We start from the raw sequence: 26289 nt of genomic DNA, 5'->3' as shown, positions 1-26289 counted from the left end.
CCTACAACACACTGCCTTTTTTATACAAGGTTTCAGATTTGACTCGCCTCCTTCGATGACGTAAGGGAGGTCTGGAGTGTGCCTGGCCTCCAAGGTCAGGGAGGAAGCCCCGGTATTCACCACCATCAATTCAACAAACTTGCGCTGATGCTTCTCCGCGACAAGCCCCCCCCCCCCCCCGGCTCCCCCAAGCTCAGCAGGGTGTGCCCAGTCAAGAGCACGTGGTTCCCTGCCTGATTTTTCCATAAGGATTGGGGGAGACAGTCCCTGGCTCGGAGATGGATGTCTTTTCCAATAAGGATTTGCAGGAAACTCTTACTTAGGCAGGTGGTGGCGGTGCCTGGCGAGCAGGCCCGTGTGTGTTCCAAACACAAGCGGTGAGGGCTGGAGAGAAATGCTGGGCTCCCGAGACGAGAGCCTAGCTTATAAACTACGGGCCGTCGCGTTAACTCTGCATTTCGCAGCGACACGGGAGAGAGCTTGCACGCGAGTACGGCCCATCCACAGCAGGGGCACACTTACACTGAGCGTCATCCGGGGTCGCTCGGACACTCGCACCCGTCCGGCGGCGCTGCGTGTCCCCGCGCGAAGAGCTCTGGCCACGGAGCCCTTGCGCAGGCCTGCTCTGCCCCGCGCGTCTCGCTGGGGCGGAAGTCGCGGCGCGCGCTTCCGCCGGTCGGTCGCGTTGCTGGGCGGGGCGCTGACGTCGCCCCGGAAGGGGCGGGCCCGCCGGGAGCCAGGCCGCGCCGCGCCGCGCCGCGCCGGCCGGAGGGGCCCGCAGCCCGGACCATGGCGGCGGCGGTGGCGGGCGCCGAGGGGCGGCGCGCGGCCCTGGAGGCGGCGGCGGCGGTGACGCCCGAGCGGGGCGGCGGGAGCTGCGTGCTGTGCTGCGGAGACCTGGAGGCCACGGCGCTGGGCCGCTGCGACCACCCGGTGTGCTACCGCTGCTCCACCAAGATGCGGGTGTTGTGCGAGCAGCGCTACTGCGCCGTGTGCCGCGAGGAGCTGCGCCAGGTGCGCCGAGCCGGCCGGGCCGCGCGTTCGGGGCGCCGGGGCGGGCGCGGGGCGCGGCCGGAAAGGGACTTTGCCTTCCTGGTCTCCGGCCGCGGGCCTGGCGGCGCCGGCTTCCGAAAGACAAGCCTGACGGGGCCACCCGGGGCTGGCTCCCGGCCGTGAGGCCGGCAGGCAGGGGGTGGCCTCAGCTGGGTCGAAGAGGGAGCCCTGGGGGGGACGGTTCGTCCTGCGCCCCAGGGATTCCTGCCGGGCCACAGAAGAGGCATGATCAGAGCAAGAACTACCTAACCTGCTTGCTCTGGAGAGTTTATTCCTCAGGGATCTCCACTGGAGGCAGAGGACTTGGGGTGGAGGGGACTGGGCAAGGGAGCACCTCCAGAGGCAGTCTGTCCTGGAAGCAGAGGGTCAAAGTGGGTATTTCCAGCCCAGACGTGTGTTTGGGTCCCTCAAGTTAACCCCAGCAAAGTCCTCCCTCCATAGACCGGCGCCTTCATGTATGGAGGGGCGGTGGCCCTTGGTCTGCCCACCACAAGGGAAGGCAGGACCATCGAGGTTTCCTTAGGACTCTTGGTGGATCGGGATAAAAGTGTTCTGAAGTTTTTCTCCTCCTTGCCAATTCAGGGTGGGGGGAGGGGCTCAGCTCCACAGCGGAGGTGGGGATGTTTATGACTCTTTCCAGACTTGGAAGCCATGGAGAGTGTCAGAGGACACCGTGGAGATTCCCCCCACCCTCCCAATAATTCCAGATGCTGGCTGGGAGCACCTAGCTGGAGCTCCCTTGATTTGCTTTGAGATCTGTTTGCTTCCAGCATTGTGAAATTCCGTGGTTTGTTCATGGAAAGCTTGGGCTGGTGACATCTGCCAGGGAATCTGACTTTCTTCTTCCTAGAAGTGACGCAGACATGGCATTGTTGAGGAGTAGTTCCTTTGGTTGTTTTGTTTTGTTTAAGTAGAAATTATGTCTGATACTATAATTCCCGAGCTCTCCATGGGCACTTACTCTGTGCTCCATTAGGAGACGCTTGGAGATGCCGCCAGTCTATCATAGGGTGAACAGAGATAGCCCTGGGAGAGATCTAGGGTGGAGGGGTGGTCAGGAAAGCCTTGGGCCTGTGGCCTAGTGAGCGCCTCCCAGCATTGCCACTCTTGCATGCTTGCATGGCATGACGTAACTCTTGGATGGCCAGGTTTCCCAGTGCACCTGTAGTTTCCTTCCAGGAAGGACGGGGCTGCAGGTCTCGCTTGGGAAGCGAGGAGGCACCTATGTGTGGCTACTCTAGCTGGCATCTGGCCTCTCTCACTCCTTGTGGATCCCACACCCTTCCAGTGCTCTGTGGCAAGGGGGTGTTGACATGAGCTGTCAGCAGGCTCCTGCTGGGGCGTGCTTTGGCACTGGGTGCCTTTGGCTGATTCTGGCCTTCCTCTCGGGCCTGCCCTGAATTACTGGGCAGCAGGAGAGTGTCCCGGGAAGTGTGTGAGATGACGATCCTCTCTGTTCATCTTGCTTCCCTCCCACTCTTGAACTTGCAGCCCCACCCTGGTCCTTTGTGTTCCCTTGCTGAGTCCTGCACTGTCCTCTGAATGTGCCATGCCCACCAGGGAATCCCACAGCAACCCCCAGCCCCTGAACCCTGCCTCTGCTGTGTCCTTCCTTAGAGGACTAAGTCTTTGTAAAAACTTGGGAGGAAAGTGAGCCAAGGGACTGTGTGGAACAGGCCTACCCCTGGACCGGGCACTTCCCTGTGTCTGCCCCTGGGGCAGGCATTGCAAAGAGCAGACGCAGAGCAGCCCTGCAGCTGCTGGTCAGGCAAGGAGCCAGACTGATCTAGATTGCCCAGCAGGTGCTCAGGGTAGAGGCGAGGCCAGGCTCCCAGGTTGTCTCTCAGGTCTGTCTCTGTCCACCCCAGATGGTTTCCAGGGTGCACCGGCAAGACCAATGTCAGGCTTCCCATCCACCCTTCTTCCCCAGTCACATCTCTCCTACAGGCCGTTTTCTTCTGAGAGATGATTCAGGTCTTGGGCTCCACCTGGCCCTGATGCCCCTCGCATGTCCAAGAGGTTTGATGGGGCTGCTGTACAAAGTGGGGTATGTCTGAGCTAGTCTCCCTTCCATTTCACAGGCAGGAGGTGGGAGGGGACCTGCTGATTACAGGTCAGGAGACCAGACCTGCTGACCAGTCTTGTTTTTCTGTTGTTGGGGCCCATCCCCACTGGCCTGGTCCACCTGGGCTCCTCAGGGGCCTGTGCTTCTAGATGGGGCCCACCTTCAGCATCAGGCTCACTCTCGCCAGTGGTCGATGCTAGCGCCACCCATCCCTTCTTCCACTCGTGCTCAGGGAGCACCCACTGCATACTGGGAGTGGGGAGCAGCAAAGCCCCAGGCAGGAACACATACCCACCTCGTGGGGGTCCAAGCAGGGCTCTCCTCCCATCTCCTGCTCCCTCTCTTCAGGGATTGGCCTGGCATCCTGGGGCCCACCCAGGGGTGCCCTTTCCCCCTCTGACACCTGCTGCCTGGCCCACCCAGGGGCTTCCCAGGATGGTCCATCCTCACGTGTCCAGGCTGGGCCTGTGCCTCTGTCCTCAGACCCATGACCCTCTCCCATCAGGGTGATCACTAGGGTAGGTGGGTCTCGGGCCATGCTGGTGGGATGCCTGGCGGTTCCTCCGCGTCCCGGGTTGGGCCACCGTGCCCTGATCTTGTTTGGCGACTCGGTCCTGCCACTCGCTCACCCTGTGCTGTGGGCAGGGACACTGGCCACGCCAAGCCGCACTGCCATCTTCCTGCCTGCCCCTCACTCTCCTGACATCTGGTGCAGGCCTCCGGGGGCCCCATCTCACAGCCTGTCTAGGAGGGGCCACCAGCATTTCCCCACTCGCACTCCCTGGCTCCAAACCTGCTCCCCCTCATTCTCAGACAGACCCAGCCTTGAGCCTGTGTGCCGCAGCCACTTCCCTTTCCCCGACCTCTTCCTGGGGTTGCCACCCCTTCCCGAGCCAGCCCAGTGTCCCCTTCTCCTGGCGTGGCTCACATGTGCTCAGCACAGCCTGGCAGTCCATCTTGAGGACTGTACCCTACCTCTGTCCACAGCGAGGGTGCCCGCAGCAAGACACTCCCAAGGGGGATCAGGGCAGACCTCGGAGAGGAAGGCGCCGGAGCTGGGGGAGGCAGTGGTGACGGTGCGACCCGGCTCTGGTGTCCTCTGCGGAAGGAAGTTGTTCCTCTGTTTAGTCTGCTGGACTTGGATGCCTTTTGGCGGTTCCCTCACGGGCTGCTGCTGAGCCGCCTTGTGGGCAGATGCCGGGCTCCTAAGTCTGCTGTCCGTGTTGCCTCAGCACAGCTAGGACCCTGAGTTGCACGACAGGCCTTGTGATCTGTGGCCGGCCTGCAGCATCCTGACCAGCTCAGGGCCCTGCGTGTGCAGGCGCTGGTCCCCTGGCAAGACGCAGTAGGGACTAGGGTCTGGGCTCGGAAAGCAGGGCTGGGTGGGGGCTTGCCCCAGAGGGTCAGGTCTCCTGAGAAGAGGCCAGTGTGAGACCCGGAGTCCTGGGGAGAAAACCAGGGGGAGGGGGAGCCTCAGGAGCACAGCTGTAATGAGAACCCACTCATTGCGTGGCAGGGGCAGTGGTGGGTGGTCACATTCACCCTGCCCAGCCTTGCCAGACGTGACATCAAGGGGAAGAAAAGCCTGTTGGGGCAAGCTCGTCCTCCTCCACCCCCCACAATGGGTGTGGCTGGACCCTGATGCTTCCCTTGGGCTCCTATGGGGGTGTGGGGGTCGGCTTCTTCTACCCACAGTGTATCACCAGAAGTGTGGACTGAGGTCCCCAGCTTCTGCCCCAGGACTCCCAGGGAACCAGTTTTAACCGTCCTGCTGCTGGGGGACATTGTGACCACCCATTCTCCCCACCCAGTACTGCGCTTTTCCAAGTTCATGGCCATTCTGATCCCAGGTATCCTCCCTGGCTGAGCTTAGCTGAGTCTAAACATGACAGGGATGACCTTGACATGGCCGAAGGTGAGGACTCTGAGCTGAGGCGAGTGACCAGCTCCAGGCCAGGGGGGACAGTGGTGGAGTGGGAAGGGGCATGGAGAGACCAGCAGTGTGTCTGGATCCAAGGGAGGGGAGTGGGGGCCAGCGAGGAGGGAGCCTGGAGGGAACAGTGCCTTTGTTGTCTAGGAGGGGAGGCCTGGGCCTGCGAGAGGGTCCTGGGGCTGGGCTCTGTGGAGGGGCTGAACACGCTGTACTCAGAGTGCCGGAGACCCCTGGGAAAGAGGCTGCAGGAGTGTCTGCACCCTGCCCCTGCTGAGTGCCCGCAGCTCGGCACTGACCCCCCTGACAACCGGATGGCAGGCAGGAACCTGGCCAAGAAGCAGTCAGGGGCCATGACCGACTCCTCTGTGGCATCATGGGTGGACAGAGCATGACTAGGCCTTGACTCGTGGTTGCCTGTCTCGTCCTGGTGACATTATTTCCATAGCTGCTTCTTAGACTGCATCTGGCCTGTGCTCAACACCCATGTGATTAAGCCCTGGCTTGCTTCGTCCCTGTCACTGCCCCCTGGGGTCACCGCCCCTGGGATGACCTCGGTCTGTTGCATAGCTGGTTTGGCTGTGGATGAGGGAGAGCCTGCCGCCCCCTGGTGGCCAGGCCGGGTATTGCGTCTCCATCCGGGCAACCCCAGGTGGGCACGCCGCAGGTGCGGAGAGGGGGCCCTGGGTGGCCCAGGATAGCAGAGACTGCTGCCCGCAGGGCCTGACGTGGGCCTCCCACGAGGGGCTGAGTGCCTCCCTTTCTTCTTAGCCGGACAGTGTCCTCCAGTGGGTGTCCACAGCCCTTCTCAGCAGGCCCCTCACTCTTGGTTCCAGGTGGTCTTTGGGAAGAAGCTTCCCGCCTTTGCCACAATCCCCCTCCACCAGTTGCAGCACGAGAAGAAATATGACATCTATTTCGCGGATGGGAAAGTTTTTGCCTTGTACAGGTGAGCGGGGTCCCAGGGGCCTGCAGCCAGCCTGGGTCTGGGGAGGGGCTTATGGCAGGGATGGGCACGGCCCTCGGGTGGGTGAGAGGGCAGCGTGCGTGTCAGGACCCCCCTGCTTTCCTGGCGTCAGCCCAGCAGGGGTGGATGGGCAGGGCGAGTCTAGGGAAAGCGCTGGGTTGTAGCGTGGTGCCGGCTTTCTGGGGCGTGTGAGGCGCACGCAAGCCCGCGTGAGTTGGGATCTTAGCCCGTGGCAGGAAACCCCATGAAGGGCACGGCTGTCGCGGGACGGGTGAGGGGCTGGCTCCCAGTGTGGTAGTCACCGTGCCCGCCCTATGCAGAGGTCGGCCATCCCGCAGCCGGGCTCAACCCCGGGGCCCCTGCGCTGGTGGGCGTGCCGGGTGCCCGTCGTCCTGGCTCTTCCCAAAGCGCACACAGAGGCCGTGAGTAGGCGCCAGGGCTCGCTCCGGCCGGTGCCACTGAGTGCCCGCACGGCCCGGGGGGCCCGATGTGTTTCTAGGCAGCTGCTTCAGCACGAGTGCCCACAGTGCCCCGAGCTGCCGCCGTTCGGCCTCTTCGGAGACCTGGAGCAGCACATGCGGAGGCAGCACGAGCTCTTCTGCTGCAAGCTGTGCCTCAGGCACCTCAAGGTGCGCCCCACCCCGCTCTCCTGGCTCGCGCCACCCCAGCCCCCCCGCTGCCATGCGCGTCCCCCCAGCTGTCCTGCCTCGCGCAGCCCGGGCGGGGAGGGGCTGCTGGCGTCTGGGGGCCCAGAGCTGGCACCAGCACCACCGGGTCCCCTGTGTTGCGGGGCTGTGGGAAGGGCCCCCCCCGGCGCCCAGCACCCTCTTCCCCGCAGATCTTCACGTACGAGCGCAAATGGTACTCGCGCAAGGACCTGGCGCGGCACCGCATGCAGGGGGACCCCGATGACACGTCCCACCGCGGGCACCCGCTCTGCAAGTTCTGTGACGAGCGCTACCTGGACAACGACGAGCTGCTGAAACACCTGCGGCGAGACCACTACTTCTGCCACTTCTGTGACTCGGACGGGGCCCAAGACTACTACAGGTGGGCGCGGGCCCCGGGCACCCGAGCAGGCTGGGCAGGGCCGCTGGCCGGGATGGCGGAGCCCACGGGCTCCGGCTGACACCCCGGCCCCCCGCCAGCGACTACGCCTACCTGCGCGAACACTTCCGGGAGAAGCACTTCCTGTGTGAGGAGGGTCGCTGCAGCACCGAGCAGTTCACCCATGCCTTCCGCACCGAGATTGACCTCAAGGCCCACAGGACGGCCTGCCACAGCCGCAGCCGTGCCGAGGCCCGCCAGAATCGCCAGATTGACCTGCAGTTCAGCTACACGCCACGGCACTCTCGCCGGAACGAGGGTGAGCACAGCCTTCCCTCTGAGGAGCGGGGCTCCCTCCGGCTCCAGCCGGGCGCTCCCCGGGGGCCTGCAGACCTCAGACCCAGGTCCTGACCCGACCCCTCATGTGCCAGTGGACGGGAGACACGCACCTCCTCGCCTCTCAACGAGCCCTGAGCGTCTGAGCACATTGTGACCACAGGGAGCGCTTTGCAGCAGTCGGCTCCTGGTGTCTCCTATCTGCCCCCCGGGGGCGGGGGTGGGGCATTGGGGTGGAGTGAGGAGCGCCTGGGGCTGACATAGACCCTGGAGGTGTCTGAGCCCATCCTCGGGGGTCCTGGAGCACCTGCCTCGGTCCGGCCCGGGCCCGTGACAGGCTGTGTGCCGGCCGCAGGGGTCGTCGGGGGCGAGGACTACGAGGAGGTGGACAGGTACAACCGCCAAGGCCGTGCGGGCCGGGCCAGTGGTCGTGGAGCCCAGCAGAGCCGCCGAGGAAGCTGGAGGTACAAGAGGTGGGAGGATTTGCGTGCCGCTGACGTTCTCCTGGCGCCGGCCCCGCGGCGGTGGCAGCGGCCGACAACTGGGCTGGGATCAGGCAGAGGGGTTGGGGGACTTTGGCCTTCCGGTGTCTGGCGTCCTGTACCTGGCAGCGGGCCCGCTTAGTGTCCTGAGCAAGCAGACGTGCCCTGCTCTTTTCTCTAGCTGTAGCCAGAGACCCCAGTAACACAGGTCGGGGTGAGTGATGGGGGCCTGTGTCACTTGGGGGCTCCGTGCAGTTGAGCTGTGAAACGCTGTTGATGCAAACACACGCTCAGGCCGGGTGCCACCCCCAGTGTCGGGCAGGACGGAGGCATCTGTGGAGCCCGGAGCACTGGGCTCCCTGGCTGCCTGCGGACCCCCAGCCTGAGGCTGGCACCTGAGTCATGCCGTATCTGCAGCGCCCTCTCCTGGCCAGTGAGAGGGTGGGCCTGTGCCCGCTGGCCGGATGCATCGGGGGTGGGGGCCCCCCTCCCCAGCACCTCGCTCTGCGCACCGCTGTAGTCCTGGGCCTTGCCCAGCCTGAAGGCCTCCCCCTCCCAGGGAAGAAGAGGACCGGGAAGTGGCAGCTGCCATCCGGGCCTCAGTGGCCGCACAGCAGCAGCAGCAGCAGCAACAGCAGCAGCAGCAGCAGGAGACACGCAGGAGTGAGGACCGGGAGGAGGGCGGCAGGCCCAAGAAGGAGGAGGCAGGGGTGCGGGGTCTCGAGGAGCTCCGAGGTGCCCGGCGCCCGCCCCGGACTCAGGGTGAAGGTCCAGGTGAGTTGACTCTGCCCTGGCATGGGAGCCACTTGGGAGGTGAGAGGCAGGCTCCAGGCCCACACGGTGCCTGGGACTGGCGGGGGCCCCCGGGAGCTCACCCGGGGGGTCTGTTCCCACACCCTGGACATTGCTCAGCGCTGACCTCGGATCCTTTTATGTCTCACAGGCCCCAAGGAAGCCTCAGCCAATGGTCCTATAAGCCAGGAGTCCCTCCCGGCAGCCGGCCCGGCCGCAGGGGCCATGCTTCCAAGGTACGCTTGCACAGAACCGGGGTAAGAGAGGGGGGCTCCTGCGGAAGGTGGGTGAGGGGCAGGGGAGGCCCCGCAGGCCGCTGACGCCACTCCCCTTCCTGGGCTCAGCACCCTCCCGCCCCCCACCTCGAAGCTCAAGGACGAAGACTTCCCCAGCCTCTGCGCCTCCACCTCCTCCTCCGCCTCCTCCTCGTCCACTGCCGCGGCTGCTCTGGGCCCCACGGGGCTGGCACTGGCCTACCATGTCCCTGCCAGAGGCAGGAGCACCTTCCAGGAGGACGACTTCCCCGCCCTGGTGTCCTCCGCCTCGAAGCCCAACTCCGCCCCCACCAGCCTCATTTCTGCCTGGAACAGCAGTGGCAGCAAGAAAGTGGCGCATCCCACCACAGGGGCCCAGGCTGCTGCCGCCAGCAGCCAGCCCCCCAGGAAGGCTGGGAAGGGGGGCAAGGGCAGCAAGAAGGGCGGGCCACCCCCCTCAGAGGAAGAGGAGGAGGATGGCCGCGCCGGCCTCACCGCCCAGGAGCTCCGGAGCGTGCCCACCACGGTGGCCGTCTCCTCCCTGCTGGCACTGGCCTCCACCCAGACCCTCACCAAGGTTGGCAAGAAAAAGAAGGTGGGCTCAGAGAAGCCGGGTGCCGCCTCGCCGCCCCCACCGCCCCCTGACAGAGATGGACCCCCTGGGGCCGAGCGGGCCCCCAGCGCACCCACTGGCAGAGCCGAGGGGCCAGTTGCCGTCATTGTCAACGGACACACGGAGGGGCCGGCCCCGGCTCGGAGCACACCCAAGGAGCCCCCTGGGCTCCCACGGCCCCTGGGGCCCCTTCCCTGCCCCACAGCCCAAGAAGACTTCCCAGCACTGGGAGTCCCCTGCCCACCCAGGATGCCCCCTCCCCCAGGTACGTGCGCCTGGCTCAGGCCCGCCACTGGGCATCTGGGTCAGATTGGAGCCCCTGGGCCCGGGGGGAGGGGGGAGCACACCCTGAGGGGCTGTGTCGGGGGGGGGGGGGGGAAGGGACAGCCACCGGCCAGCCAGCAGGGACGGCAAGCCTGCGAGGTAGGGGCCAGCCGCCCCGGAAGCTTGGCGGCACCCCCCTGAGGAGTCTGCTTACCCTCCCTGTAAACTGGGGCAGGCCTAGTGGCCTTGGCCTTTCCAGAGGAGGGAGTAAGTCACCTTTGGGCAAGAGGCCAGTGTTGCCCGAGGGAGCGCAGCTGGTGGGCTGGCCGGCAGGGGGAGCCACAGCGGCCCCTGGAGCCCAGCCAGCCAGGGTCACGTTCTGGGTCTGGCGGGGCCACCCCTGCAGGCTTCAACGCTGTGGTGCTCCTGAAGGGCGCTCCACCCCCACCCCCACCCGGCCTGGTGCCCCCTGTCAGCAAGCCGCCGCCTGGCTTCTCCGGCCTCCTGCCCAGCCCACACCCGGCCTGCGTCCCCAGCACTGCCACCGCCACAAAAGCGTAAGTGTTGGTGGGCCATGCAGCCTTGTGCCCCCGGGAGCCAGGGAGGGCCCTCACCTCGGGCCACCCCAGAGGCTGAAGCCTCCACCTCCTCCCCATCTCTCGGCCCCCAGACCGAGGCTGACACCTGCACCACAGGCCTACCTGGTGCCCGAGAACTTCCGGGAGAGGAACCTGCAGCTCATCCAGTCCATCAGGGACTTCCTGCAGAGTGATGAGGCCCGCTTCAGCAAGTTCAAGAGCCACTCGGGGGAGTTCAGACAGGTGAGTCAGGCAGGGGTGTGGGGGGCCGGTGCAGCCACTGCTGGGGCTCAGGCCCGCATGGGACATGACTGGGTCTGGCTCTGGATGGCAGGGCGTGATCTCCGCGGCCCAGTATTACAAGAGCTGCCGTGACCTGCTCGGGGAGAACTTCCAGAAGATCTTCAACGAGCTGCTGGTGCTCCTTCCCGACACGGCCAAGCAGCAGGAGCTGCTGTCTGCGCACACGCACTTCCGAGGCCGAGAGAGGCCTCCGGGCACCAAGGCCAAGAAGAAGAAGAGCGCGTGGCAGGCCAGTGCCCGGCCGGCGGGCCTGGACTGCTGCGTGTGCCCCACCTGCCAGCAGGTGCTCGCACATGGGGACGTCAGCAGCCACCAGGCACTGCACGCCGCCCAGGACAACGACTTTCCCTCCCTGCAAGCCATCGCCAGGATCCTCACGTAGCTCCTGCCAGCATGGGCAGGAGCCGCCACACCCGTGAGCCTCCTTCCTCCTTCCTGGCTGCCGTGCAGCTGGGTCAGGCCCTGGTGAGGCCGCCTGCTCGGCCCCTCAGCTGGCCAGCCCGCCAGGGGTCACCAGGAAGGCCCACCCTGCCCCGGCAGCACACCGTCACATAGGAGTCCATCCCGTTTCCTCCTGGGAGCCGGGCGAAGGCCTTGGTGGCAGGCTGCTTTTGGTTTGTTTTCATGCTTTTGGAGGTTGTGAGGGGAGGGAAGGGCTGGGAGGCCGTAGCCTGTCCGTGCTGTCCGAGCTGGTGGCAACAGTGGCCCTCTCCAGGCGCCCCCCCTAGCCAAGGGCTGCGGCGCTGCGGCCCCCAAGCCAGAAGCTGTGGGTCCACCCGTGCTGGAGTCAGATGTTGAGCGTGTTGTGTAAACAGTTGGCTGTTTCGTGATTCAAGAACGTTCAGGATTAAAAGCAGACGCGAAATTGTGCTACTTGAAGTTGTATCTTTTTATGAGACAAGCTGAATCTGGGATCTCTAATTGCCTCTGACCTTTTATAAGACCGTGTATCTTCAAATAAATTTATTTTGCAATAACGCACATAGCCTGTGTTCTGAGCTTCTCTGTCCTCCCAGACCACCCCGCAGCTGGGGGGCTCAGAGCTGTCAGCCAGGGAGCAACTGGGTGGAGGTGGGGACGACCCGTGCGCGGAGCTGGGGCGGCTGGGCTGTGCTCCCAGGAAGCAGCAACCAGCCAGTGCCCCGTCCTGGACGTCTGGCACCGCCCAGGCCTCCCAGGAATACACCAGGACATGTCTGACCTATAGTCAAGTAGCCAGTAAAACCATCCTTCCAGAACATGGGAGCCCTACAGAGCCAAGGTTTGCACCTGCAGACTGGTCAGGAGCTACTGAGGTAAACCGCAAAAGCACATCAGAAGAGAGCATGTCTGAAATTCTGCGAAAAAATAATTTGTGAATTATTCAGATCTAGTATCTCAGAAGGGGACCAGAGAAATCTCCCCTTTCTGCCCTAAGCCACGTAAACAGTAGTTCTAAACACACAACCACATCCAAATAAAGAAAAGGAAGTGTCCTTACGTGAGAACTGAGCTTTTTTTTTTTTTTAACATTTATTCATTTTTGAGAGACAGAGTGTAAGGAGGGGAGGGGCAGAGAGAGAGGGAGACACAATCCAAAGCAGGCTCCAGGCTCCGAGCTGTCAGCACAGAGCCCAACACCGGGCTCAAACCCACGAACTTGGAGATCACGACCTGAGCTGAAGTTGGACGCTTAACCAAATGAGCCACCCAAGTGCCCCCAGAGATGTCTTTCTAAATGAGGAAGGGGGTACCCATGATGATGAGGGGCCAGGCCAGGACCCCACAACTGCACTGGTACCACCTGTGTGGACGCTGTGGGCCTGGGCGGTGCTGCCTGCCTGTGGTTGGGACCAGAGCAGGGCCCATGGGTGATGGCCGTGCTCGGGTCCCAGCAGCAGAGAGAGCCTTCACCCTCTTTACCCTCCACTGGGCCGCGTAGAGGCCACCTGCCTTCCCTAGGACCCACCGGAAGCCCCTCACAGCTGATGTCTTCTTTGCAGGCCTGAGTAAAACCAGCCCCACAGAAGAGTAATCTGGATAATAAGGCATCTTGTTAACAGTATCTAAAATAACCTACTCGTAATGAAGCAAGAACCATACTAATATTAGGCAACACTTAAGTGATGCCTGCCGTGTGACAAGCCCTGCTCTGGGCTCTGCATATGCCTTAGCATGACCCCCAGCCCGCTCCTGGGACCAGAATTATTATCCCCTCTTACAAAAGGGGAGGCTGAGGCACAGACGAGCTGAGAGACTTACCTGAGACAGCCCTGCTCAGATGTGGCTAAGCTGGCATTCCAGCCCCAGAGACAGTTCTCAAGGCCATTTCTCTCAACCAGAAGGTTATCAAACAATTAGAAATCTAAGAAATGAGGGGCACCTGGGTGGCTGAGTCGGTGAAGCGTCAGACCTTCGGCTCAGGTCATGATCTCACGGTTCATGGGTTCGAGCTCTGCGTGGGGCTCTGTGCTGACAGCTCGGAGCCTGGAGCCTGCTTCGGATTCTGTGTCTCCCTCTCTCTGCCCCTCCCCCCTCATGCTCTGTCTGTCTGTCTCTCTCTCTCTCTGTCAAAAATAAATAAACATTAAAAAACAATTAAAAAAAAGGCAAACAAGACCAAGCTGGGAAAATCCCCAGAGATGGAGTTAGCTGGCAATGGAATGTGGCTCTGGAAGCTGCACGGAGCACCTGGTGGGGTCCCAGGAACGGAAGGCAGACATGTAGAGAAGGGGACAAGCAGAGAAGTAATGACTGCTTTTCTTAGCATTGAAGAAAGATAGAAAGCTTAATAAGCACTGGGGTGCACCTGAATGGCTCTGTTGGTAGATCACGTGACTCCATCTCGGGTCGTGAGTTCCAACCCCACATTGGAGTTGTGTGGAGATCAATAAATGGTTGTTTAAAAAAACACACACACATAACACAAGTACTAAACAGGATAATTCTTTAAAAAGCCACATCTCAACATAATACAACTTCTAATACATTTTACCAAAAAGGAAACACAGATAACCCACAAAGGATAATCATCCTTGTCTGTCTCTCTCAAATATAAACGTTAAAAAAACAAAAAAACAAAAAAAAAACAGTTTAGATTAAAAACAGAGAGAAAGAGAGGGGTCTCCTGCTTTGAGCCACCCAGAGGGATGTGTGGTGGGGGCCTCAGGGACTCCCAGAATGTGGGCATCAGCCTGACCTCCCCCTGCTGCCCCTTCCTGGATTCTGGGCGCTGATGGGGCAGATCCCAACCTCTGGGACCCGCAGGGGCAGGGGTAGAAATGACTCGGAGACTGTGCCGAGGAAACTCACTTACAGTCTTTATTGTAAAGAAGTTGCAGTTGAAACATGGGGACACTGAAAATACACCATCAGGGATTGTTCTTTGGGAAGAGGGAGAGAAAGATCCATAGATACAAAAATTGTAAACATGTTCACTTAAATACCCACACATAATTGGTCTATGCTACAACGTACAGGGCTGTCACTCAACTGCAACTCCAGAGGGAGGCGTCTGTCTGTAAGAATGAAATGTGGCAGCCGCATTTGGTATTGACATAATGTAAAAAGCCGGCTTTGAGCAATGCATGAGTCGTCAGCTACGCAGAGGGCCCCCGACCTTGGGCTGTGCCTTACCACGGGGGTGCAGGGCAGTTTGCTGAGGGGATGGTCCGGGAAGCCAAGGTAAAGGGGTTTGCACAGATCGGCCGTGTCCGGGGCACTGTGGGCATGAGGAGCCTCTGGGCCTCCCTCCTTGTGAGGGGCTTGTGTCTCCAGGCACCCGGGCATCCCAAGCCTCGCTTAGGCAAGGTCTTACTGAAGGGGTCGGGAGAGGGCAGGTGGCCAGGCCTAGAGCCGTGTTGTGCCTTCCTAGCCCAGAATGCCCACATGTGGGCAGGCTCCCGGGCCAAGGCAGGTGGAGATGGGAGCAGGGGCCACAGACAGTGAGGCTGCTTGCGGGGAACTAGGAGGTGAAGCCCGAGGACTTGACCACAATCACAACATCAACAGGACCAGGCTACTCTAGCGAGCCTGTGAGGGCAAGTGGGTGGAGGCTCCAGACAGAGCGCACGCACAGCCCCATGGGGTGAGCCACCACAACAGGAGCAGGGACCGTCACTACCCTCAGGGACATGGGATGGGAACAGCGCCCATGTCTGGGGGGCAGCCCCTGCACCTAGCTGTGGACAGCTAGACCCCTGACCCCAGAGTGGACAGGTGAGCCGGGGGCTAGCTGACTCAGGAGAGGAATGGCCCCCTCCCAGGCTGATTCACCAGAGGTTGGAGGACACACGTCCAAGACCGCACTGTCCCCTCCTCAGGACCTTGGGCCTGGGGCCAGTGCCTAAGGGGACAGGGGGAACCTGGGGGGGGGGGCAGCCTAGGCACCCTGGGGGCTACCCTCTCTTGGCCCCAGATGGCCCACAGTGGCCACCCCCTCTGTCCCTGGCGCTGGGCCAGGAGGACCTGAGGGAGGTCCCAGGACGCCCTGGACCCTGCCTGCCTTGGTGGCAGCCTCCGAGCCCTGGTGGGGGCCTGCCGGCCACTAGTAGGCAGGCACCTGGTACCCTTTGGGGCTGGTGTCCAGGGTCTCGGTGAAGGGAGGGCTCTGGTAGGTCTCGGTGCCCTCCACGCCGCTGCCCACCGGGTAGCCAGGATAGGCCTGACCCGCCCCGGCGCCCAGCTGTTCGGTGGCAAAGAGCGACATGTCCGTGCCCAGGCGGAACCGCTGCAGGGCCTTCACAGTGAGCGCCACCTGAGGGGGAGCCCGGGATCAGCCAGCACCGACCCCGCCCCGCCCCGGCCCCGGCCCGGCCCCCGCCGGCCGCACTCACCCAGCTGAGGATGGAGAAGAAACTGAAGGCGATGGCGGCCCGCGCCGCGTCTCCCGCCTGCAGCGTGCCGGGCCCGGGCGCCGTGCGCTGCCACTGGTTGGTGAGGAAGCAGAAGCCCACGAACCACAGGAAGGACCAGAGCCCTGCGGGCAGGCGAGCGAGTCAGGGGAGGCCTGCGCGGGAGGCCCCGCCCACCGCCGGCAAGCCCCGCCCCGGGGCCCGGCCCCGCCCACCTGAGAAGCCCAGGTCCAGCAGCACCGCGCGGCGGCGGTCGCGGACGCTGCTGATCTGCTGGAAGCGCACGTCGAGCAGCAGGAAGGCGGCGCAGGCAAGGAAGGCCCCCAGGCCGAGAGCGACGCCGAAGCGGCAGGCGCCCGCGTTCCCGTTGAAGACGCAGCGCAGCTCGGGGCCGCTGTCGGTGTTCACGTAGCCCTCGTTGACTATGGGCCCGAAGACGGCGATGGAGAACACCTGCGGGCGGCGGGAGGGAGGGGGCAGGGGCACTCAGGGCCCTGCGGTGGCGCCCCCTTCCCAGCCGAGGCGGATGTCCCCGTCACCCACCGCGACTGCTCACGCCCTCGGGCCTGTCCCTACCTCTCCCTGCAGCACAGGGCCCATCTGTGGATGGGATCTTCGGGCACCCTTCCCTTAATACCCCCCTCACGTATTTAAAAATTTTGGACATTGGAGCGCCTGGGTGGCTCAGTCGGTTAAACCTCCGACTTCAGCTCAGGTCACGATCCCACAGTTCATGGGTTCAAGCCCCGCCTCGGGCTGTGTGCTGACAGCTAAGTGCCTGGAGCCTGCTTCAGATTCTGTGTCTCCCTCTCTCTTTTCCCCTCCCCACTCCCACTCTCCCTCTCTCTCTCAAAATAAATAAAAACATTTTTAGAAATTATGGACATGTACCATTTAGTGAGCATCTACTATGCTCAGGCACTATGCTTAAAACCGTGACTTTACATGGATTCCTCACAGAATCCTCCCTGCAAACCACAAGGGGGCCATTGTTCTTATCCCCTTTATAGATGGGAAAATTGGGGCTCCAATTAGTGAAGTCACTTGGCTGATAAAAGATGGGGCTGACATCCAAACTGGGTCATCAGCACCGCAGGGCCCCTACACTCCAGACTGTAGGAACAGGAGCCTTCACCTGGATCAGTGATTCCCAGGCTCCAGCGGGTGGCGCTGTGGGAAGCAGGTGTGAAGAGAAGGGCCAGACCACTCAGGGAAGCCTCGGAGGGACAGTTGCACAGCTGACACCCAGGCCCTACCTAGAACCCACCCTCAGCATCCGGGAGCTGTGTGGCCCTGCTTCTTAACATGCCAAATACAGTAACAGGTGCAGCTCATGGAGTATTGGGGCCAGAGAAATAATGCCCACCTGCCGTGCTGCACTTGGTGGGCACCCAAGGGATGACAGCCCCATGTGATTATTGGCACAAGTGTTCGGGCTCAAAAGGCGATACTATTAATCTTCGGGGTCCAGTCAAACCACAGCATCCCGTGCCCACAAAGGCTGGAAGGCAGGTGGCAGCGGACCATAGTCATTTTACTTTATTTATTTATTTATTTATTTATTTATTTAGGTAGGTAGGTAGGTAGGCTCCACAGCCAATGTGGGGCTTGAACTCACGAGCCTGAGTCACATGCTCTACCGACTGAGCCAGCCAGGCACCCCTGGACCACAGTCATTTTAAACCTGATGCTGCTGTTTTAGCTCTGGGCAGCGCTGTGTTTCTAAAAACAGACCTTCAGTTTCAACTTCATTTCTCTCCTTTCCTTCGCCAGCTCCTTGAGATGAAGTCCGGAGGGAAACCCAGGTGTGGGGTATGGATATGTGCCCCCAGGGTGGTCCACAAGTCACACCAGAGCTGGCACTAGGATACAGGGGTCCTATCCTGGTCTGCCCCAAGTCAGCCCACCCTGGGCATCGCTCTCCTTGAAGACAAGCGGGCAGGTGCAGCCGGCACCAAGTGCCAGCGGCTACACAAAACCCATATAGTCACCCCACCTCTCCATCTTTCCTGCCTGGAGGCGTTCGAGGGGGAAGCAGGACGCCCCCTCTAGGGATGCCCCACTGGGCGAGGCTGTGCCCAAATCTGCCCCTCCCACACCACCCCCAGGCAGTCCTTCTAGTGCAGAGCCCCTTCTTGCTGCCCCACCCAGAGGGATCCCAGAGCACCCCCACACTCACAATTGCAACTGGGGGGCCTGGGAAAGGGCCAGTTCCCTTCGAAGGAGGCTGGGGTATGTGTGTGGGGGAGAAGCGGGCGGAAGCTCTGCCTGATACACTTGGCTCCCACAGCCCCCTCCTCGTGCTGAGATGGAGCGCTCGAGCCCAATCCCGTCCCCGCCCCTGTGCCCGCTTCCAGGTCGTGAGAACAAGAAAAACGGAGCGAGGGCTAAGATAGGGGACAGAGTTAGACCCAAGGAGGAATTGGAGGATGGGGGAGGCGGGCGGTGACCTCTCAAGGTCCCCGGCGGTTGCCGCCGGCCCCTCCCCCTCCCGCAGGTGGGCGCGCCCAGCCCGGTGACGTCACCCCAACCTGCGGCCGGCGGGGGAGGGGCCCGCGGGGACAAGGATGGGGGCGAGGGGCTAGGGGCAGCGGGAAAGGACGAGGGATGCGAGGCGAGGCGAGGCGGGATCGGGGACCGGGGCGGGGCCACTCACCCAGGACGCGACCCGCAGTAGGGTCTGGGGCCGCCGGGCGAAGCTCACGGGGTCCAGGGCGGCCCCCGCGCGGCCCGCGCCGAACGAGGCTCCCTCCATGGCTGGCCCAGGAGGGACGTGCGCCCCCGGCGCCCTCTGTCTGTCTGTCCGTCCAGCCGGCCCCGCCCGAGGCCGCCCGGGTGTGCTGCCGATGCTGCTGGCGCTGCCGCTGCTGCCGCCGCCTCCCGGGAGCGCGCGCCGGCCGCGGCGGGGACGCGCGGGGCGGGGCCAAGCCGGTGCCCCCCGCCAACTGGTCCGCGCGCCGGGCTGGAGCCCGCCCCTCCCTCCGCCCCGCCCACCGACCCACCCCCTACCTTCACCTGCTAGACCCCGCTCTGAGATGCAGACCGCCCGCCGAGCCCGCGTCTGGAGCAGGGGCTAGGGGTCCGAGCCGCCCCTCACGGGTGAAGTCGGGAGTCAGCAGGGGAGGGAGACGCTGGGCTCAGCCTTTCCCGCAGCCAGGCGAAGGGACAGACGAACCTGACCCCGCCCCTCTGAGCTGAGCTCTTTGGCGAGTGAAGGGTAACCCGCTAGGGCTCCAGCGTCTTCCCCAGCCAGCCCTCAGGGAAGGGGAACCCGACTCCCCGTCCCTGGTTCCCCGCAGACCAGAGAGAAATTACTGGGCCCTTCCTATGAATCCATACAGTTGCACCCTAGCTTCTCCTTCGGAAGGTCCTAAGCTCCCTGACAGGGAGAGAGAACGGCCTCTGCCGCGCAGAGGCACTTATCCAGGAGGACAGAGCCCACAGGCCAGCATGGGTGGGGCTTGGGGGACATTTCTGCTCCTTTTCGGTGGCTGGAGGCGGTCATTCCAAGGGTCCCCAGTGAGCCCATCACACTCCTGGGTCTCCCCAACCACTTGAGGCTGACATGTTTAGTTTGGGGCCACAGGGTGGGAAGAAACATGAGATGGCGAGTTTGGACAGGCTGGGGTCCCCGCCGGGTCTCCTGTGCAGACCCCCGAGCCCAAGTTAGACAGGGTCCCCTCCTCCCGTTTTTCTTGGCCAGCCTGGCAGGGTCCAGGACGACTGCTGTGTTTGTGGCTTGGGCATCGACAGGAAACGTTGGCATTTCTGGATCATTTACAGTGCCAGGTGTGACACCACAATGGTGGGAGGCAGGGACTATCAGAGCCCCCCCCCCCCCCCCACTTTTCAGATCACACACAGGCAGCTGGTTGAGTTCCCTCATCACATCAGAAAGCGACTGGTGCTCAGAGGGTCCTTGCTGTGCTGTCCGTGTGCACAGTGATGCCTGGTCCCATCCCAGTGTGGAAGCCATCCCAGGGCAGGCATGGCCAGAAGTGTCGCCGGTGAGACTCGTGGTCCGTTCCACTGTGCATCTGGTCGGTCACCCTCATCTGTCAGCAACAGCTCCTGGTCTGTCCTGAGCACCATCTGTTTGCCCCTTTTGTGTGGCCATTTGCATCAGCATCCCAACAGGCTGCTTTCTTGGGCCTGAAAAGCAAACCTCTACTCCTGACCCCCTTCCTGTCCAGATGCCCCCTGGTATTGCTCCCTTTAGTCCCAGGGACAATTCAGACGTCCCCACCCCATGCTTCCAGGTGTCGCCCTCTCCTCACGTTCCTATTTCGTGAGCCCTTTCTCATCACCCTTTTGGGGTTCTCTCCTCTTGTCCAACCTGTGACCTCCTGTGACCTTTGAACCTTGGGGGTCCCAGGGCATGGTCCTTAGGGCTTTTCTCCTCCCTCTCCGCTCACTCCCTTGGTCTGTGTGCTGTGACAGCTCGAGCCAGAACCTCCCCTTGAACTATAGTCCCACTTGCCTTCACCTGGATTTAGGGACGGGGGGAGCCTCCAGGAAGCCAGAGTTATGGGAAAAGGGAACATCCAGGCGGTGTGTTCCTGAGCCAACCACAGCATCCCTAGAGAGGCCAGCCGGTTCCCCAACTAGCAGGTGACTTGGGAGGCTAGAAATAAGCCACGTGCAGGGAAAAGTCCACCCAGAGGAGGAAAGCGGCGCGACTTCTCTGCCAGCTGCTCCCTGCCTCCGATTCCTTTGCACCGCTGTCCTCTCTGGGGAGGCCCTGCCGAAGCCAGCACCCCTGTGGTGCTGGTTGGGGGAAGACGCTGAGGAAGCCATGCCAAAGGCTCTGCTTCTGCCATGCTTCTGCCAAGATGCCATGAGCACAGAGATGACCAGGGCATTAGGACCCCAGGGATGGGGCTGCTTGTTACTGGTCCATTCTGGCTGGGGGCCACGCCTGGGAGCGGATCCGGGAAGATGCCCCAAGCCTGCTCCACCCACAGCCTTCTCCAGGGCACTGATACCCAGAGCAACTTCATCCTCCCAGCTGCTGGGCCCAAACCCCACGGTCCACTCTGGCTCCTTTCTCTTGGCTCTACTGCTACCCTGAGGCAAGCCTGCCTCTCCGCGGTCACATGCCTGCCCTCCCTGCTCTCACCCACACCTGCCTCAGCCCAGATCCGCAGCCAGAGGAACCTTTGGGAACTCATCTTGCCATTCCCTGGCTCCAAATCCTCTGAGACTTCCCTGGCTCCAAATCCTCTGAGACCTCCCCATCACGGGAGGTAGGTGGGTGTTGAAACAAAGTCCTTGGCGGGACCTTGAAGATTCGGTGCCGTCTGACCTCCCACTCACCTCTGACCTGCCCTCAGCTCCAGCACTCGGCTTCCGTGCTGTTCCTGGGGCTTCCTGGGGTGCTCTTGCCCTGGGACCTTGCCCTCCTCTGAGCAGAACTTGGACAGAAGGAAGCAGCTGCCCAGGGCGGCGCGGACAGGCCCTGTCCCTCGCCGCAAGTCCCAGCACAGAACACACCGAAACCAGGCCCTTGGTCACCTCTCCATCATTTTATTTTGGTCTCAAGCTGAGGCTGGCCCCACACGCCTGCGTCAGGCCTGGTACAGGTAAGTGCTGGACAGGAGGTGGGCAGCAGCACTAGTGGAGCCTCAGAGAAGCCTGCCTGTGCTCTCCCCGCAGGGACCAAGCGGGGGCGGGGGGCGGGGGGGGGGGGGGCCTCAGCCCCCAGGCCTCTTTTCCGGAATTACTGACAGCACTCAGCCTACGGAGCTGCGGTCACTGCAGCAATCTCTAGCTACATGGTGGGGAGACCATGGCCCAGCCTCAAGGAGCAGGACAGGGAGCCCAGGCAGGCCCTTCACTTTCTCGTGCAGGGAAGTGGGCCCCAGGGCGTGGAGGCTGCATTCTGAATGGAAGGCACAGCCTGGACTGCTCCTGCCTCCTTCACCTGCAGCCCCCGGGGCCTCGGCCAAGGAGGAGGCAGCAGGGCGTCTGCGGCAGGCACCTGCACTTGTACTCCAGACCTAAGAGGGAAAGGGCCCCAAGAGCAGTGTCTGGGGACCACCCAACTGAGACACGACAGGCTGTGGCTCCGATGCACTTTAATGAGTGCCCCGCCCCTCTCTAGCCAGGCTGCCCGCAGGCCCAGGCTGCTGTCCCACGGCTCTGCCGGCCACCGTCTAGTCGCAGGACCCATCCTTCCAGCCGTCACGCCAGCGCTCGTCCACTTGCGAGCAGTCAAAGTCCGGCTTGCCTAGCTTGCGGTTCACTTCATTGTGCAGGCGGCACAGCCACTGGGTGAAGCACGCCCGGGTGCGCGTGTCTGGCTGGTTCCTGCATATCCTGTGTGGCGGAATCACGTAGAGGATGGGGACGGGCGGTGGCCCCGCTGCCCCTGCCCCTCCAGCTCCTTGCCTGCTCCATCCAGGGAGGAAAGCTGGGGTGCTGCTGTCAGCTACACCCAGAGTGCCCTTGTGCTGAGACACAGGAGCTCCCAGAACAGGGCTGATCCTGCAGTGTCCAACACGGGCTCCTCGGCCAGCTCGGGCCCCCTTCCTGAGGAGCTTGGCAAACCCTGACAACAGCTCAGAGCAAGACATTAAGGCACAAACCAGGCAACTTTACAACCTCATAACAATCAAGAAGTCTCCCCGAGCATCCCTGGCCCCAGGCAGTGTGTGGAAGGGGTGGGGCCAGCACAAAGGCATAACTGAAAACCAAACCTGTTTCTAGCACCTGGGGCCCCGGTGCATCAGCTTAGCAAGGGACCTGTTCCAACTGCCCAGGCTTCACAGGGCTACCCTGGCCCCCACATTCAGCCCAGAAACACCTCCTGGGTGCCAAACAACAGCTCTTGGGTCCCCCACTGAGGAAAAAGGAACTCTAAGGAAGCAAAAGCAGTGGATTCTCAAGGTCTCGAGATCAGCAGCCCTGCTCCAGAGGTCAGGCAAAGTGGACTCCTTAACCTGCCGGGGCCTCCACTGCTGAGCAAGGGACTTTGTAAGAGAAGCCTGGCCAGGCGCCTCTGGCTGTAGAAAGCAGCAGCCCCGGGCAGCTTGGCCTTTGAGGAGAAAGGAGAAGGCTCAGTGCATCCAAAGCCCACTGCTGGTGCTCCCTGCTCTGGGAAACCCTCTGTCACCTCTGCACCTACTTGTCCAGGCTCCCCTTTATGACATCAGGTAGGGGCCCCAAGCCCAGGCCGATGCTCTGCTGCCTACAGATAAGGCGGACACAACTTACCTCTTCCTTATGTCTTCGGCACACTCCTCACACGGGTAAAACTTGGAAAATAAATGTATGAACTGAGCCATGTCTTGCTGCTGTTCTGGGGTCGGCAGATCGGGGTAGTAGGCGGCCAGGGTGTGGAGGACAGCCCAGCTGTGGCGGCCCAGTTCCTCGCGATCGGGAGGGCAATCTTCCCTAAACTTGCTGTCGCGCTGCGGGAGGAGATCGACCAAGGGTCAGTTCACCTCCCTGGACCAGGAGGCAACAAGACTCCCCTTTTCCCCGCCCCAAGACAGAGGCTCACTGTCTTGAGACAGAAGTCCTAGGCCACCGATCCGGCACACGTGTGGCTGAAAGCCTAAAGGCCGGCCCTCCCTCGGGGCAAGGTTTAGGGGCAGCCTACCCTGCGAGGCACATGTCTGTCAGGCATAGGGCCCGTGGGGCCCCTCGGCTTGGGCCTTGGGAGATCAGCGCGGGGGCCCGAGAACAAGCAAGGTGTGGGGGCCGAGGGCGCGGGTGCTTGTGCGGGCCGGGACTAGGGGTCAGCCGGGCTCGCGGGCCTCTGCGGGTAGGTGGCGGCCCCGGGGTGCATCTGCACCTTCTGCTGCGTCCGCATCCACGTCTTGAAGTCCACGCAGGCCCGGCAGGGCCGCCTCCGGGACGTGTCCTCCTCGGCGACCTGAGAATCGGAGGTCGGCGCCGGGGCCGAGGCAGCGGCATCTCTCCGCCCCGCGCCCCGGCCGCGCGCGTCCGTCACTAGGTCGTCCATCACCTCCGAGCGCGCGCCGCCGGGCAGAAACGAGAAGAGGTTCCCGCCGTAGAAGCGCCCCCGCTCGCCGGGCGCCGCCATATTGCCCGCGCAATGCCTGCCGGGCCAGCTCGGCCTCCAGATGGGCCTCCAAGACGGCCGCCAGGCCAGCGCGCGCGCCGCCGCCAGGGCGCGGCCACAGGACCCGGGCGCGCGCGCCGCGGGCGCAGGCTCGGGTTCGGCCGCGGGCTGGGAGGACGGGCTCGAGCTGGAGCTGGGGCTGGGGCTGGGGCTGGGGCTGGGGCTGGAGCTGGGGGCGGGGGCGGGGGCGGGGCCCGGGGCCGGGGCGGGGTCCGGCAGGGAGGTAGGGCTGTGGGCCGAGGACAGCGCTCGAGAGGCTGCAGAGCCCGAGGCTTGGGTCCGGGTCGGCGTGGGCGAAGGGCCAGCAGCCCGGGCCCTGGCCGCGTTGCTGGGCCTCGATCCGCGTCCCGAGCCCGGCTTGCGTCGTCCGTGGCGGCGCTCCCGCTTCCTCCAGTAGAAGAGCAGCGTGTTGTGGAAAACGCGTCGCGGCCGCGCGCTGGACTCAGGCTGCTGCGATCGAGGCGAAGTCCGTGTTCCGGCCCGTGACGCCCCCATCGCTCTGCTCTGACCGCCCCGCGTGCCCGCGGCCAGGCTCTGTGCCCTCAGCCGGGGCGCGCCCAGCGGCGGGAGGCGCGGCGCCATGGCAACGAGGGACGGTGCAGTGAGCGCACAGAGAGAACGGCGCGCGCTAGGGCCTGGGTCCCGCGGATCCCTCCGAGCGACCGGCGCCAAGACAACGGGCGCCTCGCAACGCGGGGCGGGGCTGTGCCTGCAAAGAAGGCGGCGCGCGGCTCTGGGCTCCTCCCGGCCGGGAGTAGCCCGGATCCTACAGCCTGCCCGAAGGGGTTATTTCCACCTGGGGAGTCGTCTCAGCTTCTATACCTACTTTCATTCATTATGCAAATATTTGTGTAGTGCCTAATCTGTTCCAAGCCCTGGTCTAGGCGCTGGTCAGGGTGGGCACAAGATCCGTCCCTGACCTCCTCAGCTCCTTGTCCAGTGGTCAAGACGGAAAAAGTAAAAACAAAACAAAAAAGGAGTCACACTAACAAATGTTCACTTACAAATTATGGGGACCATGAACAGGGCGTGGTAAGTCAAGGAGGCCTCATTGAGGAGGTGCCCCTTAGGCAGGGGCCTGAAGGATGAGGAATCGGCTAAGGAGGGCAGTCAAGGCCAAGGTTGGAGATGAGAGGGTCTTGGCCTCTCACATGGGCAAAAAGTGGGTGGGACAGGACCTGGGGAAGATGGTGGGAGGAGAGACTCAAAGATAGGCAGGAGCAGGGGAGGGCCTCATCAACTGCCCTCTGAGCTGGGGATTTATTTTAAGGACCATAGGAAGGTGCTGGACAATTTGGGGCAGGGCTACCCCGACCTGATCCCATTTCTGCGTTGGTTTGTTTGTTTCTAATTTGAAAAAGAGAGCAAGGGAGAGGCAGTGGGGGGTGGGGAAGAATCCCAAGCAGGCTCCTCGCTCAGTGCGGAGCCTGAAGCGCGACTTGACCTCACAATCCTGGTATCATGACCTGAGCCAAAATCAAGAGTCGGACGCTCAATGGACTGATCCACTCAGGCGCCCCCTGATGAGGGAGCATGAGGCAGACTGAGGGGCCAGGCACAAGCTAGCACACCCCCACCCCCAGGTGGGATATGTGTGATATTCCTTGGACACTCTGGACAAAAAAAAAAAAGGAAAAAAAATGGTTAAACTGGTAAGTCTCCACCAGTTTGCCAGAAGAAGGCAATCTTGGAATAGCCTAAAGTCCAGGAACTCACTACTGTCTTAACGTTAATGCTTTGCTAGAGGAAAAAACAACCTTAGTTTCACAATAGCTAGGCCTCCAATAATCTGTGAGTCTTTAGCATATGACAATCTCATTCTAGTAACTCCCTCTCCCCAACTCCGTAAAATGGTCACCCCACACCTATAGTGCAGCTCTTCCTACCTATGGGTCCTGTCCCCGTGCTTTAATAAAATTGCCTTTTTGCACCCAAGACGTCTAAGAATTCTTTCTTGGCCGTCAGCTCTGGACCTTCCCCCCCGTTACCCTAAAACCTCATCACCCCCCATTTCTATTTTGCAAAGATTCCTCTGGAGAGTGGATTTCATGGGAGCTAGTGAGGAGTACGGGCATGGGAGGAGGGGGCAGTTGTCCAAGTGAGAGGTGAGGGTGGGGGCTAAGGAGAGGGGATAGAAAGGAACCAGGGTTGCTGGTGCTGCGGAGCAGGGGTTTTCAGTTGGGGCAGGGAGAGGTCTCAGCAGTCTTCCGGGTCCCTGGCTGTGAATAAACCGACTCTTCCCCAGCTTTTCTGCTCTGTCTTCCAAGGGAAAAGGGTCTGCCCCACCCTGGACCCTGCCAGGCCAGCTGGGCCCTCAGCACGGCCCCCACTGAGCTTGGGGGAGTGTGACGGCTGCGCTGAAGGCACCCTGCAGTTCAGGCCTGTGTCCACAGGTGTTCATTGCCTGGGCCAAATCCAGGGAAGGTTTGAGGGCTTCAGAGAGAGCCGCTGGTTGGACAGATACACAAAGGCCCTTTGTCAAGGCCAGGGTGGTTTCAGGGAGGGCTGCCCTAGAGGCTAACCCCTCCCTGGACAGATTGGGGTTGGAGTCCCAACATAGAGCTGGTGGCCCCAACAGCAGGAAAGGCCACCATATACTAGGGTTGGATGGACCTCTGGAAATCATCCCTGTAAGGAAGCAGCTCGGAGATGTGGGGCACATGAGCACGCCTCGTCTGGGGATT

The 26289-nt window shown here is 62.3% G+C and overlaps 3 protein-coding genes across 5 annotated transcripts; 1 reads left to right on the top strand and 2 right to left on the bottom strand.

Annotated features, from left to right (window-relative positions):
• The first annotated feature begins 737 nt into the window (after positions 1–737).
• Positions 738–11665, top strand: ZNF598 (zinc finger protein 598, E3 ubiquitin ligase). 3 transcript variants are annotated; one of them, XM_053213250.1, is made up of 12 exons: positions 738–1014; positions 5885–5997; positions 6515–6644; positions 6854–7065; positions 7164–7381; positions 7754–7862; positions 8440–8693; positions 8824–8908; positions 9017–9804; positions 10210–10360; positions 10474–10624; positions 10716–11665. In XM_053213250.1, exons 1-12 carry the CDS (start codon positions 790–792, stop codon positions 11064–11066), a joined length of 2787 nt encoding a protein of 928 aa, XP_053069225.1. In that variant the 5' UTR covers positions 738–789; the 3' UTR covers positions 11067–11665. The 3 variants fall into 3 exon arrangements, with proteins under 3 accessions (XP_053069225.1, XP_053069224.1, XP_053069226.1); XM_053213249.1 differs by having other exon boundaries at positions 7754–7871; XM_053213251.1 differs by having other exon boundaries at positions 740–1014; positions 7754–7871; positions 8440–8654.
• A 2296-nt stretch (positions 11666–13961) lies between these two features.
• Positions 13962–18419, bottom strand: SYNGR3 (synaptogyrin 3). The gene is made up of 4 exons (XM_027043593.2): positions 18173–18419; positions 15732–15969; positions 15499–15641; positions 13962–15419 (listed from the first exon to the last, which is right to left on the bottom strand). Exons 1-4 carry the CDS (start codon positions 18269–18271, stop codon positions 15210–15212), a joined length of 690 nt encoding a protein of 229 aa, XP_026899394.1. The 5' UTR covers positions 18272–18419; the 3' UTR covers positions 13962–15209.
• A 3157-nt stretch (positions 18420–21576) lies between these two features.
• Positions 21577–23713, bottom strand: GFER (growth factor, augmenter of liver regeneration). Its single transcript, XM_027043592.2, has 3 exons — positions 23315–23713; positions 22732–22928; positions 21577–21834 (listed from the first exon to the last, which is right to left on the bottom strand). Exons 1-3 carry the CDS (start codon positions 23564–23566, stop codon positions 21672–21674), a joined length of 612 nt encoding a protein of 203 aa, XP_026899393.1. The 5' UTR covers positions 23567–23713; the 3' UTR covers positions 21577–21671.
• Positions 23714–26289: the final 2576 nt, after the last annotated feature.

Source organism: Acinonyx jubatus, chromosome E3 (genome assembly GCF_027475565.1).
Source record: "Acinonyx jubatus isolate Ajub_Pintada_27869175 chromosome E3, VMU_Ajub_asm_v1.0, whole genome shotgun sequence".
Lineage (NCBI taxonomy): Eukaryota > Metazoa > Chordata > Mammalia > Carnivora > Felidae > Acinonyx > Acinonyx jubatus.
Note: the sequence above shows the minus strand (reverse complement) of the source record. Positions and strands in the feature narration are given on the sequence as shown.

Coding starts and splice junctions, on each gene's coding strand:
- ZNF598 (XM_053213249.1), top strand. CDS start 790: ATGGCGGCGGCGGTGGCGGGCGCCGAGGGGCGGCGCGCGGCCCTGGAG. Junction 7,066..7,163: donor GGGGCCCAAGACTACTACAG/GTGGGCGCGGGC, acceptor GCCCCCCGCCAG/CGACTACGCCTACCTGCGCG. Junction 10,361..10,473: donor ACTGCCACCGCCACAAAAGC/GTAAGTGTTGGT, acceptor CTCGGCCCCCAG/ACCGAGGCTGACACCTGCAC.
- SYNGR3 (XM_027043593.2), bottom strand. CDS start 18,271: ATGGAGGGAGCCTCGTTCGGCGCGGGCCGCGCGGGGGCCGCCCTGGAC. Junction 15,970..18,172: donor TACTGCGGGTCGCGTCCTGG/GTGAGTGGCCCC, acceptor CGCCGCCCGCAG/GTGTTCTCCATCGCCGTCTT. Junction 15,642..15,731: donor GCTGGACCTGGGCTTCTCAG/GTGGGCGGGGCC, acceptor GCCTGCCCGCAG/GGCTCTGGTCCTTCCTGTGG.
- GFER (XM_027043592.2), bottom strand. CDS start 23,566: ATGGCGGCGCCCGGCGAGCGGGGGCGCTTCTACGGCGGGAACCTCTTC. Junction 22,929..23,314: donor GGATGCGGACGCAGCAGAAG/GTGCAGATGCAC, acceptor CTCCTCCCGCAG/CGCGACAGCAAGTTTAGGGA. Junction 21,835..22,731: donor GCCGAAGACATAAGGAAGAG/GTAAGTTGTGTC, acceptor TCCGCCACACAG/GATATGCAGGAACCAGCCAG.